Raw genomic sequence first — 16,124 nt, forward strand, 5'->3', positions numbered from 1 at the left:
GGCGGGAACTTTCGCCATCTTTGGTAGCCCCCTTCCTGCCAGCCCAACAGTAAGCACATGGGAAGATTCTTGTCATTGTTAATAATTAGTGAAAATCAATCAATCAATCAATCTTTAAAATATGTATATATATCTAAAACATAAAAATATTTACTGAGAATTAAGTCTGGGGAAAAGTTAGTGACCTCCATCCTCACCACCCTATGAGTAAAAGGTGTTTGCTACCCTGATCTCTACCTCCTGATGTATTGTGACCCTAGACAGAGGACTTGTCCTTCCTCGTCCCACACCCCAATCCTGTTACCACTACATTGCACCTCTGACCTTCTGGAATCTGAAAGTAGTAACAAATAAGTATTTATTAATTTTTTGTATTTTTTTAAGTAGGCTCCATTTCCAATGTGGGGCTTAAACTCACCACCCCAAGATCAAGAGTCATGAGCTCCATTGGTTGAGCCAGCCAGGCACTCATACCTGTTCTTAATTCAGTACACCACACTGAGCTTCTCAACACACTAATTCTTCTTATCTCCACACCACACTCTACCTGAAATCTGCTCAAGCAAGGGAGGAGTATGGAGCTGAACAGCTGTTCCCCCTGAATGCATGGTGGGCATGTTGCAAACCCAGACCATTTGAAGTGCCATTGTGAACATTACCTCATACCTCAACGGGCCTTGAAATGGTAGACAGGGCAGGAAATCTGCATTTTGCATCTGTGTTTTTGAAAAATTTTATGTTAATTTATAAATTATTATAATGTATTCTATGTTTATATTACTATACATACTTTGTATTTATTTATTTATATTCTCAGTATTTAACTCCATTTTGGTCCAGTCTTCCATATGACAATTCTAGTTCATTCAGGTAGTACTTAGAAGAACCAAGAGAAGGGGCTCTTTTCTTCTGCAGGGTAAATACAGACTCTCCCACGGAGCAATAGCAAGAATGGGGTAGTGAATCTAGCGCATCAAACTCCCTTCTAGGAACCTTGCAAACTCTGCCTGTCCTTTTACTAAGGTGTGTGAGTGGGTGGGTGGGTAATTCTTTCCCTTTCTGCAATGTGAGGTCTCCTGCCCCTATCCTCACCCTGTGGTCTTATACACTCCCTAATTGGCCAATCCAGTTTGCACCTGTGGTTGGTTTCCAACCCACCCAGTAAAGCCAAACTCCTTGGTCTGGCCACAGTCATGCTGGTCCCACCCAGAACCTTCCATGCTACCCTCTTTACCACAGTCCTCGTGCTCCTGGCTGAACCTTGCAACTCTCAGACCTCCTTGTCCCCAGGCCCTCTCTGCCCACGCCATCTAGGTCTCTTTGCTGCTTGGAAAACTCGAGATACTTTCTTTGAGATCTAGATAAATGCTGTCTCTTAGAAGGCAGAACTGATCTTTCCCTCTTTCCTAGAGTTCCCCAGCCACTTCCCGCAGGGAACCTATCATGTGGTCCACATCATCTCCTCTTCTTGCAGAAGTCCAGTTACATTTGCCCCTGAGAGATCCAGGACTTAAAGATTCTTACCAGCCCAGGTTTTTAACATCAGCATCAGTAAAAGGCTGCTAAAGAAAAAAAAAAAAAAAAAAAAAAACCACCCTAAAATGTTTCTGCTCGAGCTTAAGTATGCAAGACCCTTTCACCGTTAACAGCCCTTGTACTTCCAATACTCCTGTAACAGTATAAAACTAAAAATGTAGGAAGACTACATTTTACAGATGAACATATGGGGCTCGGGTGATGTAAACTACGGTAGCATGGCCTCCACCCCCCTAATCGGGGGCGCCCCGCTGCCACCCCTCTACAGTCGTTCATTGGGCATTATTAGCCTGGCAGCTTCCTGCCAATGTTCCAAGAGACACTCAACCTCTGCATTCCCACAAGCTTCCTTCGCCGCTTCCCGCCCAAACTGATGACCAATCAAAAGCGATTTCGCAGGTCAAGAAAATAGTCAATCACAATTTAGATCCCGACGTGGGACTCGCCCCCTGAAGTGGTCGGAGCCAATGACATTCGCGTGAGCAGTGAGCCAATCAGGACGCGCGATGCGGCGTGGAGGGCAGGCAGTTGGGCGCGTGGCATTGCGTTGAGAGGAGGTGAAATCCAGCGAGCGACCAGGAGGCAATCACAATGGTATGACGGGAGGCTTCAGCGGGGGTGTCGGGGGCCGTGGAGCTCTGGGGGGCAGATCCCGGTGGCAGTGGGGCGCGAGGGTGACCCTGACTCCGCAATTCTGGGATGCTTGTGTTACCCAGGAGCGTGCGGGTCGGGGTTTGCGCCCGCTGCCCTCGCCCTTCCAGACTCTTCCTTCCTGGAGCACCACTAGGTGCTGCATTCGAATTCGCCTTGTCTCTGTTACTCTGTGGGCTCACGAGGGTGCTTACAGGAATAGGCAGTATTTACAGCGTCTTGAATTAAGGATCATAGAAAACGCATATATATGCTGAAAAATCTTGCTTCCTTCATTAGATAAGGTATTTATTTATTTAGGTTGGTTTATGCTTCGAGTTTTCTTAGCGCAAAACCAAGCAAGCGAGTAGATACGCTTACATTCCCCTTTCTTGCACGGAAAGTAGCACACAGTGGGTGCCTGGGTGGCTCAGAGGGTTAAGCCTCTGCCTTGGGCTCAAGTCATGATCTCGGCCCTGGGATCGAGCCCTGCATCTGGCTCTCTGCTCAGCTGGAAGCCTGCTCCCCCCCACCCCCGCCTACTTGTGATCTCTCTGTCAAATAAATAAAATCTTTTTTTTTTTTTTTTAAGTAGCACACAGTATACAGTCTTGCACCTTGTTTTTGCATTGTAGAAAAAATCCAGCGCCCTCTGTATCCACCCACAAAGATCTGCATTGTTGTTTACCGCTGCATAGTATCCTAGTGTGTGACTCCAGATCATACAACCTGATTGGGGTCGCTGGATACTTGGATTTTTTTTTCCAGTCTGTGCATGTGCCCTTTCTTACTGGTGTAGGTGTATATGCGATGCCAGAAGTGGATGGCTGTGATTTTGTAGATATTATCAGATGCCCTTTTATTGGCAATATATGTGAATTCCTGACTTCCTACAACAGGCTAAGCTGCTGCCTTTAAGTCATGCATTTTTATATCCTCAACTCATGGATCTACTAGGTAGTTGGTTGAATTAACACGTTAATAGTTTGCACATCAATTGAACCCAGCCAACGCCTCTGTCATTGTGTATTTCTGAACAAGCAGTGCCCAAGAGGACAGCCTTAGGTGGAGAGCAGCCAGAACAGTCTTAAGACAGGACTTCACATGGTCCAGTTCAAATTTCACTTGTTCCCAGTTAACTGAGGCTGAGACTTCATCCTGTTTCCTCTGCCGATTACTGTGGTAGCTTGCAAACTTTGTGTGTGTGTGTGTGTGTGTGTGTACAACTATACATATATACAAGCTATATAATAATTTACTATATAATAATTCATACTAACCCCTGCATTCTCCTTTTGTAAAATTTGGTTTTGAGATATCTCTTACTGGTCATTGCACAGCATGAAATCAAGCTACTCAAATAAATTCCTTGCAGAGGTGAATTATTCCAAATATAAAGGAAACGTATCTTGTTACCATACAGGTAAAAGGAAGTTTCAAGATTAGAAGATATTTGCGCATTTCATCATTTTTAGGAGCTATTGTTTTTAGCAAAGGCTTCCTCTTAAGAGAGAAAAACCCCATGATTTGTCCAAAGATTTATGATTTATCAGAATCATGATTTATCAGAAGAGCTATTCCACCATAGTTGCTTGATATGTTACGGTCTTCTCAATTTGAAATGCCTGAAATTTGATTTTTTAAAATTCCTAGTACTGGGGCGCCTGGGTGGCTCAGTGGGTGAAAGCCTCTGCCTTCGGCTCAGGTCATGATCCCAGTGTCCTTGGATCTAGCCCTGCATCGGGCTCTCTGCTCAGCGGGGAGCCTGCTTCCCCCCCCTCTTTCTCTGCTTGCCTCTGCCTACTTGTGATCTCTGTCAAATAAATAAATAAAATATTTTAAAAAATAAATAAATAAAATTCATAGTACCTAGCTGAACAAACTAGATTAGGAAACCACTGGGGAGGGAGAGGTGGTGGCAAGTTGGTGTGAATATATGTTGGCCATTCTCGGTATTTTGTGTTTATTAGAAGGGTTTGTGTCTGAAGATGAATTTATTGGGAATCCCAGCAGCAGAAATTTTGCTTAAAATCCAACTTTGTGCATCCCTGAGCCTCATCACAAAGTTGAGTACCTTCTGGAGAATTTGTCCCTGCTTCTAAAGGTAATTTTTTTTTTTTTTTTGGCTCACTATTGCAGTCTGGTTGGAATCAGAATTAGACTTATTCGCTGTGATATAGTCCCTTGTCTTTCACTTATTAAAAACAAGGCCAGAAGCAGAATTTGGGGCCTCAGACCATCCGTCCTAAACGCTGGGAGATTACAGTGTGGGGTCAGGAAATTAGAAATAACTGGAAGTAGTTTGAGACTTTTGTTTTAAAAGATTTTATTTATTATTTGACAGAGAGAGAGTACAAGAAGGGGGAGCAGCAGGGAGAGGGAGAAGCAGGCTCCCCACTGAGCAGACACCCTGACTTGGCGCTGATCTCAGGACCCCAGGATCCTGACCTGGGCTGAAGGCAGACACTCAACCAGCTGAGCTACCCAGGCTCCCCTAGCTGGAGATTTCTGAACTATAATGCGATCATTATTAGATGATGGGAAAATAATACCCATGGTTACAATGATCTGGGCTTGTTGCCAGGAGTGCTGGGGGTGGAAGCAGCTGAGGGTCTTGGCCTTGCTCTTCAGGGCTATGGTGATTGACTGGTGGGAGGGAGGAGCAGGGCTGCTGGGGGAGGGGTCTCCTTTCCCCTCCCGCTGCAGATCAAACTCTTATTTGAATAATTCGGAATTCGTTTAGACTTGTCTTATGGTTGGCGGAGAATATGGTCTGCTTGGCAAATGTTCCCTGTGCATATGAGAAGAAGGTGTATTCTGCTGTGCGGGGTGGAGTGTTTTTTAATGTAATTTAGGTCTGTGTGGTTGATGATGTTGTCCAGGTCTTCTGTGCCCTGACCGATTTCCATCTGATTCAGTTATTGAGAGAATGTTGAAGTCTTTGCCAACCGTCCCACCTTTCAGTTCTGTTTTATTTTGTACATTTCGAAGTTCTGTATCAAGAAGCGGTGACTCTGATGATACATAACCACTGTGCACTGTTGTGCCTTCCTCTCGATTTGGCCCCTTTACCATTATGAAATGACCCCCTTTCCTTAGTAAAATTCTTTGCTTTGAAAGCAACAGTGTTGGTCCTGGCCTGCTCTGTCCCACACTGTCCACTACCAGCCTGAGTGCTCTCTTCTGCCTGGGCTCCTGTGAGCCATATGCTGTCCAGCCAGGTGTGACCCAGGCAGACCCCTCACCAGGAACTTTGACACTCTGGGTTCCTGTCCACCGTGGTGCTCTTGGAGAAGTGGGAGACGAGTGGCGGAGTGGAAGACTCCAGGCTCACCACCTTGTTCCCGTGTGCCTGAGCGATGTGACTGCCCTGCCATGTGCCTGCGCACTCCTCCCAGCCCTTCTGCCCTGCCTCAGCCAGGGCGGTGTTTCCTCTAAACCTGCTTGGAGGAACACCTGATGGCCCTGTCACATCCATTTTAACTCCTTCCTGCTAGACCAAGGTCAGTCCATATGTTAGTAGCAAGCCAGTGTCAGCAGAAAATAAAATTAAATCGAAACTGCCCTGCTCATCAGGCCACTCTAGCTTGCCTTTGGTTTAGCCTTAGCACAGTATATTATTTTCCATCCTTTACTTTGGAAACAGTCTCTGGGCTTCTTGCAATTAGCGAATAGTTAGGTTTTGCTTTTTCTCTGACAATCTGCCTGTTAATCTGGTATTTTCATTTAATTTGTAATGTTGTTTAATGTGATTAGTGGTGTGGTTGGGTTTAAATCTACCAGGTTGCTATTTGTTTTCTGTTTATCTCCTGTTTGTTCCCTCTTTCCTCTCTTTTCCTGCCTCTTTTGGATTGTTTTTATGATTCCATTTTATCTTTTTTATTAGCTTTGTGGCTATACCACTTCGTTTAATTTTTTTGTGGTTGTTTTGGGGGTTATAGAGCACATCTTCAGTCTGTCGCAGTGGGTCCCTAAGTGCTATAATACCATGTCCCAGCCATATACTTCCATTCCTCCTTCTTGCCTCTTTGGTATTGCTGGTCATATTTTAATTTTATACAAGCTATAAACCCCACAGTAAATCACTGATTTTGCTTTAACGTTTGATTCTATTTTGAAAATTCAACAAAAGTTTTTTTATGTTTGCCCAAATCTTTAGTTGTTTTGGTGTTTTTCGTTGCTTTGCGTAGTTCCAGTTTTCCATCTAATGTTTTCTTTCTGTCTGGTGTAATTTTTTTAACACTTCTCGTTGTAATGATCTGCTTATAATTAATTCCCTCAGTTTTTGAACTTCTGACAAAGTCTTTATTTTACCTCTTTTTAGTTTTATTGACTTATCATTGTCATAAAATAAAATAAAATAAATTCTGTAATTTGATGATGTTTAACATTTATGAATTTTTTAAAGATTTTTTTTATTTCATTATTTAACAGAGAGAGAGATCACAAGTAGGCAGAGAGGCAGGCAGAGAGAGAGGGGAAAGCAGGCTCCCCTCTGAGCAGAGAGCCTGATGAGGGGCTCGATCTCAGGACCCTGGGATTATGACCTGGGTAGAGGCTTAACCTACTGAGCCACCCAGGTGCCCCTAACATTTATGTATTTTTTATTTTTATGTATTTTTAATGTATTTTTTAACTCAATAGAATTATATCTGTTCTTGTGTTGTAATTATGTGCCAGTTAGTATTTCTGTAAAATTTTAATTTAGAAAACTGTCAATTACATGATTAAACTTCTGAATGCAGTGAAATCTAGACAGAATTAGAACAAGTCTTTCAAAACACTGATCTTTTTTTTTTTTTAGTTTACAGAATAACTTTATTTATTTATTTATTTATTTTCAGCCTAACAGTATTCATTATTTTTGCACCACACTCAGTGCTCTATGCAATACGTGCCCTCTCTAATAACCACCACCTGGTTCCCCCAACCTCCCACCCCCTGCCGCTTCAAACCCCTCAGATTGTTTTTCAGAGTCCATAGTCTCTCATGGTTCACCTCCCCTTCCAACTTCCCCTAACTCCCTTCTCCTAACTCCCCATGTCCTCCATGCTATTTGTTATGCTCCACAAATGAGTGAAACCATATGATAACTGACTCTCTCTGCTTGACTTATTTCACTCAGCATAATCTCCTCCAGTCCCATCCATGTTGCTACCAAAGTTGGATATTTATCCTTTCTGATGGAGGCATAATACTCCATAGTGTATGTGGACCATATCTTCCTTATCCATTCGTCCGTTGAAGGGCATCTTGGTTCTTTCCACAGTTTGGCGACCGTGGCCATTGCTGCTATAAACATTGGGGTACAGGTGGCCCTTCATTTCACTACATCTATATCTTTGGGGTAAATACCCAGTAGTGCAATTGCAGGGTCATAGGGAAGCTCTATTTTTAATTTCGTGAGGAATCTCCACACTGTTCTCCAAAGAGGCTGCACCAACTTGCATTCCCACCAACAGTGTTAGAGGGTTCCCCTTTCTCCACATCCCCTCCAACACATGTTGTTTCCTGTCTTGCTAATTTTGGCCATTCTAACTGGTGTAAGGTGATATCTCAATGTGGTTTTAATTTGAATCTCCCTGATGGCTAGTGATGATGAACATTTTTTCATGTGTCTGATAGCCATTTGTATGTCTTCATTGGAGAATTGTCTGTTCATATCTTCTGCCCATTTTTTTATATGATTATCTGTTTTGTGTGTGTTGAGTTTGAGGAGTTCTTTATAGATCATGGATATCAACCTTTTGTCTGTACTGTCATTTGCAAATATCTTCCATTCCGTGGGTTGCCTCTTTGTTTTCTTGACTGTTTCCTTTGCTGTGCAGAAGCTTTTTTTTTTTTTTAAAAGATTTATTTATTTATTTGACAGAGAGAGATTACAAGTAGGCAGAGAGGCAGGCAGAGAGAGAGAGGAGGAAGCAGGCTCCCCACTGAGCAGAGAGCCCTATGCGGGACTTGATCCCAGGACCCTGAGATCATGACCTGAGCCGAAGGCAACGGCTTAACCCACTGAGCTACCCAGGCGCCCCCAGAAGCTTTTGATTTTGATGAAAAACACTGATCTTTTAACAGTGCTGAGGCTCTCCCTCTGTTCTTGGTTTCTTGGTTTTTTTTTTTTTTTAAGGTTTAACATTTAATAACATACTGATAATCCATGAAACCATCACCTCAGTGAAGAAAAAAAAAAAAACTCCCATTACCCCCAGAGGTTTCCTTCTACTCCTTTGAAAATCCTCCCACTTGACACTCTTGCTCCACTATTAATCTACTTAGATGTATTTTCTAGAATTTTCTATATATGGGATTATTGAGTTCATATTTTGGAGTTTGAATTCTTTCACAGACTATAATTGTTTTGAGATTCATCCATGGTGCATGTATCAATACGGTTGCTTTTTCTAGCTGAGTATCACCTTTTGTTGTGGTTAATTACACATGGCACCAAATTTACCATTTTAACCATTTAAGTATAATTCAGTCACATTAAGTATATTCATATATTCTGTAAGCATTCACTTATATTCTAGAACTTTTATGTTATCTGCATATCTTTTCATCTTTTTTTAAGATTTATTTTTTTATTTGACAGAGAGAGAGACAGCGAGAGAGGGAACACAAACAGTGGGAGAGGGAGAGGGAGAAGCAGGCCTCCCAATGGATGGGGAGCCTGATACGGAGTGCCTGATATGCGGCTCTATTCCAGAACCCTGGGATCATGCGACTTGAGCTGAAGGCAGACGCTGAAACAACTGAGCCATGCAGGCACCCCGCATCTTTAGATCTTTATTATATAATCAGCTATTAATTCCATCCAGTGTATTTTGCATTTCAGGCATTCCTTTTATCATTAGCAGTTTGATATAGGTCTTTTTTATATTTCTCCTCATTTTCTCTTCTACCTTCCTGAGATATGGATACGTAATAGGAATTTTTTAGAAAGATTTTATTTATTTACTTGACAGAGACAGAGGGAGACAGCAAGAGAAGGAACACAAGCAGGAGGAGTGGGAAAGGGAGAAGCAGGCTCCCCGCTGAGCAAGGAGCCTGATGCAGGACTTGATCCCAGGACCCCAGGATCATGACCCGAGCCAAAGGCAGATGCTAAACAACTGAGCTACCCAGGTGCCCCTACATGATAGGTATTTTAATGTCCTCCTCTGCTATTTCTGTCATCGACTAATTCAGTCTGTTTGTATCGATTACTTTTTCTTTTCATGTATGATTATATATTCTGTGTCTCTGTGTGTGTTTATACGTGGTAAGTTTAGATTGACATTATACATTTTAAATTGTTGGGTGTTAGGGTTTGTTTTATGTTTTTTGTTTTGGGTTTTTTATTTTGTTTTGTTTTGTTTTGCTTGTTTGTTTGTTTTTTGTATTGCCTTAACTATTCTTAGGCTTTCTTCTGGGATGCTATTAAATACCTAGAGATAATTTGATCCTTTTTTTTTTTTTAAGATTTTATTTATTTATTTGACAGAGAGAGAAATCACAAGTAGGTGGAGAGTCAGGCAGAGAGAGAAAGAGAAGCAGGCTCCCGCTGAGCAAAGAGCCCGATGCGGGGCTCGATCCCAGGACACTGAGATCATGACCTGAGCCGAAGGCAGCGGCTAAATCCACTGAGCCACCCAGGCGCCCTAATTTGATCCTTTTGAGGCGTGCTTTTAAGCTTTAGGTGAGTTCCGAACAGCCTTTAGTATAGGTCTCATTTGGCCCTACTACTGAGGACACCTTTTGGTGCTTTGTGAGTTAGGAGGCCTTTCCTTCATGACTGACGGGAGCTCAGGAGTCTCTCACACACGGGTGCTGAGTGCCGCTCTGCTGTAGACTCAAGTGGGACTCTCTGCTGACATCCTCAAGGCTCCTTGTGCAGCTTTCTCCCCACCACTGTTAGCACCATCATTTCTAGATGCTTTGGCCTCCCTGAACACTGAATTCTCTCTCAATTCAGGGAGGTCCCAGGGCTTTAGGTTTCTTCACCACACCCTTACTCCCTCATGCAGCCTGGAAACTCCCCCATAGTCTTCAGGGGCAGTGCTAAGGCTTACATTGCTTGAATCACTGTCTTTTGTCCAGTGACTTTAAACTGTTATTTCAGGGGTGCCTGGGTGGCTTATTGGTTAAGCAACTGCCTTTGGCTCAGGTCATGATCCTGGAGTCCTGGGATCGAGTCCCACATGGGGCTCCCTGCTCAGCAGGGAGTCTGTTTCTCCTGCTGACCTCTCTCCTCTCATGCTCTCTCTCCCTCATTCTTTCTCTCTCTCAAATAAATAAATAAAGTCTTAAACTGTTATTTCATATATTTTTTATGATGTTCTAAGCCATGGTTTTTTTTTTTTTTTTTAAGATTTTATTTATTTATTTGACAGACAGAGATCACAAGTAGGCAGAGAGAGAGAGAGAGAGGGAAGCAGGCTTCCTGCGGAGCAGGGAGCCCGATGCGGGGCTTGATCCCAGGACCCTGAGATCATGACCTGAACCAAAGGCAGCAGCCCAAACCACTGAGCCACCCAGATGCCCCTCTTTTTTTTTTTTTAAGAGTTTATTTACTTATTTGACAGAAGGACAGTGAGAGAGGGAAGGGGAAGCAGGGGAAGTGGGAGAGGGAGAAGCAGGCTTCCCACCGAGCAGGCAGCCGGATATGGGGCTTGATCCCAGGACCCTGGGAACATGACCTGAGCTGAAGGCAGACACTTAAAGAATGAGCCACCCAGGTGCCCCTCTAAGCTGTGGTTTCTACTTGTTACATTACTTACCGATGGCTTGAAAGACTAATTATAGTAACTCTATTACTATTCACAGTTTAAGTGTATGTCTGTCCATGTTGGATAGATAAGTGTTCAGATATAAAATTATTATTGAAAGCTCATGGGATGTGTCTGAGGAGATCTTAAGACAACTGAGCCTCACCTGGGTGGCTCAGTGGGTGAAGCATCTGCCTTCGGCTCAGCTTGTGATCCCAGAGTCCTGGGATCGAGTCCCACATCTGGCTCCTTGCTTAGCAGGAAGCCTGCTTCTCCCCCACTGCCTGCTGTTCCCCCTGCTTGCTTTCACCCTCTCTTTCTCTCTCTGACAAATACATAAATACAATCTAAATAAAAGACAACAGAATATTTTACAAATACTAACTTAGGATATTAGGTCTCATTTCCAGGCCATATAGCATCGATTACCTTAAAAACAAGGAGGTCTCAAGGTTTGTGTTCTGGTTCCCAGCGCGAGTGCATCTCTATCCACGTGGGGCAGGCAGGTGTCCAGATCGGCAATGCCTGCTGGGAACTGTACTGCCTTGAACATGGAATTCAGCCTGACGGTCAGATGCCAAGTGACAAAACCATCGGCGGTGGGGATGACTCCTTCAACACGTTCTTCAGCGAGACTGGGGCTGGCAAGCATGTGCCCAGGGCGGTGTTTGTGGACCTGGAACCCACCGTGGTCGGTAGGTACTGGGGCACTTGGGCAGCTTTCCTGGGACAGTGAGAGAATCTCCCTAAAGCCCCACCCACATCCCCTGTGCTCCTTTGAATCCTTCCCCAGAAAGGATGGGACACACGAGTATATGCCTGTGACTGTGTTAGGTGACAAACTATAGGGGAGTGCTTCAAGTGTCTTTGGCACCGAGGCTCCTAATGCAGGAGAACCTAATATCCAGGAAAAAGAGGCTGGTAATAGATTCACTCGAGGCCCTCTCAGACCCAGGCAGGTGGTTGTGTAGACCAGGGTGCAGGGTGCCCGGTCACGGGTCCTTCGTTAACGCTGCTGGTGCACAAGGGTCTTGACCTGCATCTTAGGCAGAAGGTAAATAGAGAACATTCCTTGGGATCCACCAGCTGAGAAGCCTGAGGTGGTGGCCAGGGAGAGCTGCAAAGAGACGCACCTTTCATGGCCACCCAGGAGGAGAAAGAATGTCAGCCTGAAGTCTGTGGGCCGCAGGCCACCTAGGGTGCCCTGTCGGGACTGCCTGGCAGAAGTCACGCTGACCTGGTGACTATCTAATGTGTAAGGGCTTCTTAGGCACACTGTTGCTGTAGCTACAGCTGGGAAGAAATAATCGTGTGTGTGCAGGTGTGAGCTTTTTCCCTTCTTTGGGAACCGGTCAGATTGGACTTTGTACCTCCAGTTGACTTTCCCTGCTAGGGCCACAGATCGCAGTTGTGGTCTGCACATCACAGAGAGACATTTCCTGTGAGACACTGACACTGCTGACCCCCAAGGCCCAGCATGTGCGTGGTAGATGCGGCGGGTCCCCGAATCCCTCCCTCTTGGTGAGTTAACAACAGGCCTGAAAGACACGCGGCCCATGCATCCTCTTTGTAGATGAAGTGCGCACGGGGACCTACAGGCAGCTCTTCCACCCGGAGCAGCTGATCACCGGGAAGGAGGACGCAGCCAATAATTACGCCAGAGGCCACTACACCATCGGCAAGGAGATCGTCGACCTGGTCCTGGACCGGATCCGCAAACTGGTAAGAGGGCGTCCTGTGAACGTTGCCCTGGACGGGAGGGCGGGTGGGGATGGGGACCTCAAAGTCCCTCTGGCCAAACCCCAGGCCAGAATCTTGAGTCCCCGTCTTCCTTCACGGGTGGCTTCGTGCATCCATCATCCATCCATCTTAACGTCCGCCTTACATTGCTTCTGAGTGTCCCGCGTGTGCGCTGTGGACAATTCGAACGCGTAGTGTCCTGCAGAGGAAAAGAGGAGTGACCGTGGCTCTCTGGAGGTCGGCGGTGTGGCTTCTGCAGGCGCTGACCCGCGGTCTGTGATTTCTCTCAGGCGGATCTGTGCACGGGGCTGCAGGGCTTCCTCATCTTCCACAGTTTCGGAGGCGGCACCGGCTCTGGGTTCGCGTCTCTGCTCATGGAGCGGCTGTCGGTGGACTACGGCAAGAAGTCCAAGCTGGAATTTGCCATTTACCCAGCTCCCCAGGTGTCCACGGCTGTGGTGGAGCCCTACAACTCCATCCTGACCACCCACACGACCCTGGAGCATTCCGACTGTGCCTTCATGGTGGACAACGAAGCCATCTACGACATATGTCGGCGCAACCTGGATATCGAGCGGCCCACGTACACCAACCTCAATCGTCTGATCGGGCAGATCGTGTCCTCCATCACGGCCTCCCTGCGATTCGATGGGGCCCTGAACGTGGACTTGACGGAATTCCAGACCAACCTGGTCCCGTACCCCCGCATCCACTTTCCCCTGGCCACGTACGCCCCGGTCATCTCTGCCGAGAAGGCCTACCACGAGCAGCTGTCCGTGGCTGAGATCACCAATGCCTGCTTCGAGCCAGCCAACCAGATGGTCAAGTGTGACCCTCGGCACGGCAAGTACATGGCCTGCTGCATGTTGTACAGGGGGGACGTGGTCCCGAAAGATGTCAACGCAGCCATCGCCACCATCAAGACCAAGCGCACCATCCAATTTGTGGATTGGTGCCCGACTGGATTTAAGGTAGGACTGGGTGATGCAGGGTGGTTTTTTTTTTTTTTTTTTTTTTTAAAGATTTTATTTATTTATTTGACAGAGAGAGAAATCACAAACAGGCAGAGAGACAGGTAGAGAGACAAGTAGAGAGAGAGGAGGAAGCAGGCTCCCCGCTGAGCAGAGAGCCCGATGCGGGACTCGATCCCAGGACCCTGGGATCATGACCTGAGCCGAAGGCAGTGGCTTAACCCACTGAGCCACCCAGGCGCCCTGCAGGGTGGTTTTTACCTGTCAGCAGCGGCAGACCCAGCACAGCATGCCCTTTGTGGAGAATACCCCCCTTCCATGGCAGCCAGCCCTTTGGTCATAAATTAGCCAGAGTGATAATATATTCATTGGTTCCTTTTGAACTTCCTTCCTGAGTTATCACACTATATATCTGTGGTGAGAATTTTTCTTAAGAGAATAGGACATTTTTGGAACAATCTCTGTTCCTTTTTTGGGTGACAAATCAGTGTGGGGAAATGTAGTCTGGATTTAGAAATGTAGAAATTTTCAAGGCATTTTGATAATTTATGTGGATATTTGAAATTGGCATTACCATAAACATTGCTGTTGCTAAAATCTACTTCATTTCACAGGCATACAGAAATTAACCCCAATTTAAATGTCCCATGCAGTCTGATTTAAAGAAAAATTTCCATGAATATTTTTTGGGGAAAAATGGCAACACATTTATTTCTCTTTTGGTAGGCTCAGCAATTTTGGCCTGAGTTTGCCTTCCACATAGTTTTTACCAACCTTCCATTTGATACAGGATAGGAAACTTGTCACTTTGAAGCTTTGTCCAATACTTGAATACTAAGCCCTGTCAAGCTTTCTACCTGGAAAAATGGGCTTCTCTCTGCCTTGCTTTTCATGCCATCTCTGCTTGTTCAGAACTCACTGAACCAGTGAGCTTACTGGTGAGCTTACTGCCCTGGGTCCTTTTTTTTTTAAGATTTTATTTATTTAACAGAGATCACGAGTAGGCAGAGAGGCAAGCAGAGAGAGAGAGTGCGAAGCAGGCTCCCTGCTAAGCAGAGAGCCCAATGTGGGGCTAGATCCCAGGACCCTGTCTGGTTAAAGGCAGAGGCTTTAACTCACTGAGCCACCCAGGCGCCCCTGCACTGTCCTTAACTAGCACTTTCTATTCTGCACTCAGGACTCGGCATGATTGGCAGACCAGCCACCTATCGTAAATAACTTTATGTGAACACAGGCACACCTGTTCTTTGGTGTGTGGTTGAGGCTGCTTTTGTGCTGCAGATAGAATTAGCATTTGTCACCATGACCATGTGGCCTGCCCAGCTTAGGATATGTGCTGTCTTGACATTTATAGACAAAGTTTGCTGAGCCTGGTTCTAACTGACCCTGTGTATCACTGCCCAAAGCTCTGGGATACATTGTCCCCTGGTTTGAAAACTTGGAATGCCTCCCCTTTGGTTCCAGGTCTTGGATATCACCCCCTTTCTACTCAGCACGCATATAGTCCACCTCTGGCTGCAGTGGTGGCAACAGCCCTCGGACTTCTGACAGCATTCCTGTCATCCTGTGATGCACAGGCTCACTCCCTTGATGGGAGATGCGGGGGGGGGGTGATCTCCCCTCGTGATAAAACCATAGCACTCTGACTTGAGTGGAAGAGGTGTCAGCTACAGAAATGAATCCCCATCAGTGGAAGCCTATGGAAAAAATTTTATCTGAAGACTAGAAAGCAGTATCCCTTTTTAGAAGAAACAGTCCTGTTACCTGAGTACCTTACGTGGCTCAAGTGCTAGGACAAAGCCCTTCCGGCAGCTTGGACCTGAGCCAGGCTGGCCGGCTCCAGGACTCCTTTCTTCTCCCCATTGTCCTTGTCCAGAAACCCACAGCCTGCTCAGCCGACTCCTTGCCTGGCATGAGGAAGGCAACACAGGTCTTATTTCCACGAAAGCAGTCACCACTTCTGGGTTGGGCTGAAGCTTCACAGACTGCTTTCTTCCCCTTTTCTCTCGCAGGTGGGCATCAACTACCAACCCCCCACTGTCGTCCCCGGGGGTGACCTGGCCAAGGTGCAGCGGGCCGTGTGCATGCTGAGCAACACGACCGCCATTGCCGAGGCCTGGGCCCGCCTGGACCATAAGTTTGACCTCATGTACGCAAAGCGAGCCTTTGTGCACTGGTACGTGGGGGAAGGCATGGAGGAAGGGGAATTCTCTGAGGCCCGGGAGGACCTGGCAGCTCTAGAGAAAGATTATGAAGAGGTGGGTGTGGATTCCGTGGAAGCAGAGGCCGAAGAAGGGGAAGAATACTGAATGGGAGTGGGGCTCGCAGGAGTTTCCCTGCCCCCGCCCCCTCCTGCCACCCTGCAGCACATCTTGTTCCCAGTTGTTCACAATTAAAGCTTCTGTATGAAACCTCTATTGTGACGCACTGCTGGTACACACTCCTCTGCCTGCAGGGATCGGGGTGGGGGCGGACCCCAAGGCTGGGCCACACGGAAAGC

At 46.1% G+C, this 16,124-nt stretch overlaps 1 protein-coding gene across 1 annotated transcript; it reads left to right on the plus strand.

Annotated features, from left to right (window-relative positions):
• The first annotated feature begins 2,027 nt into the window (after positions 1-2,027).
• LOC123387603 (tubulin alpha-3 chain) lies at positions 2,028-16,024 on the plus strand. Its single transcript, XM_045065283.1, has 5 exons — positions 2,028-2,130; positions 11,386-11,608; positions 12,487-12,635; positions 12,944-13,624; positions 15,637-16,024. The coding sequence occupies exons 1-5, from the start codon at positions 2,128-2,130 to the stop codon at positions 15,931-15,933; spliced, it is 1,353 nt and encodes a 450-aa protein (XP_044921218.1). The 5' UTR covers positions 2,028-2,127; the 3' UTR covers positions 15,934-16,024.
• Positions 16,025-16,124: the final 100 nt, after the last annotated feature.

The sequence above is a fragment of the Mustela putorius genome, unplaced genomic scaffold (genome assembly GCF_011764305.1).
Source record: "Mustela putorius furo isolate JIRA1106 unplaced genomic scaffold, ASM1176430v1.1 tig00003858_pilon_pilon_pilon, whole genome shotgun sequence".
Classification (NCBI taxonomy): domain Eukaryota; kingdom Metazoa; phylum Chordata; class Mammalia; order Carnivora; family Mustelidae; genus Mustela; species Mustela putorius.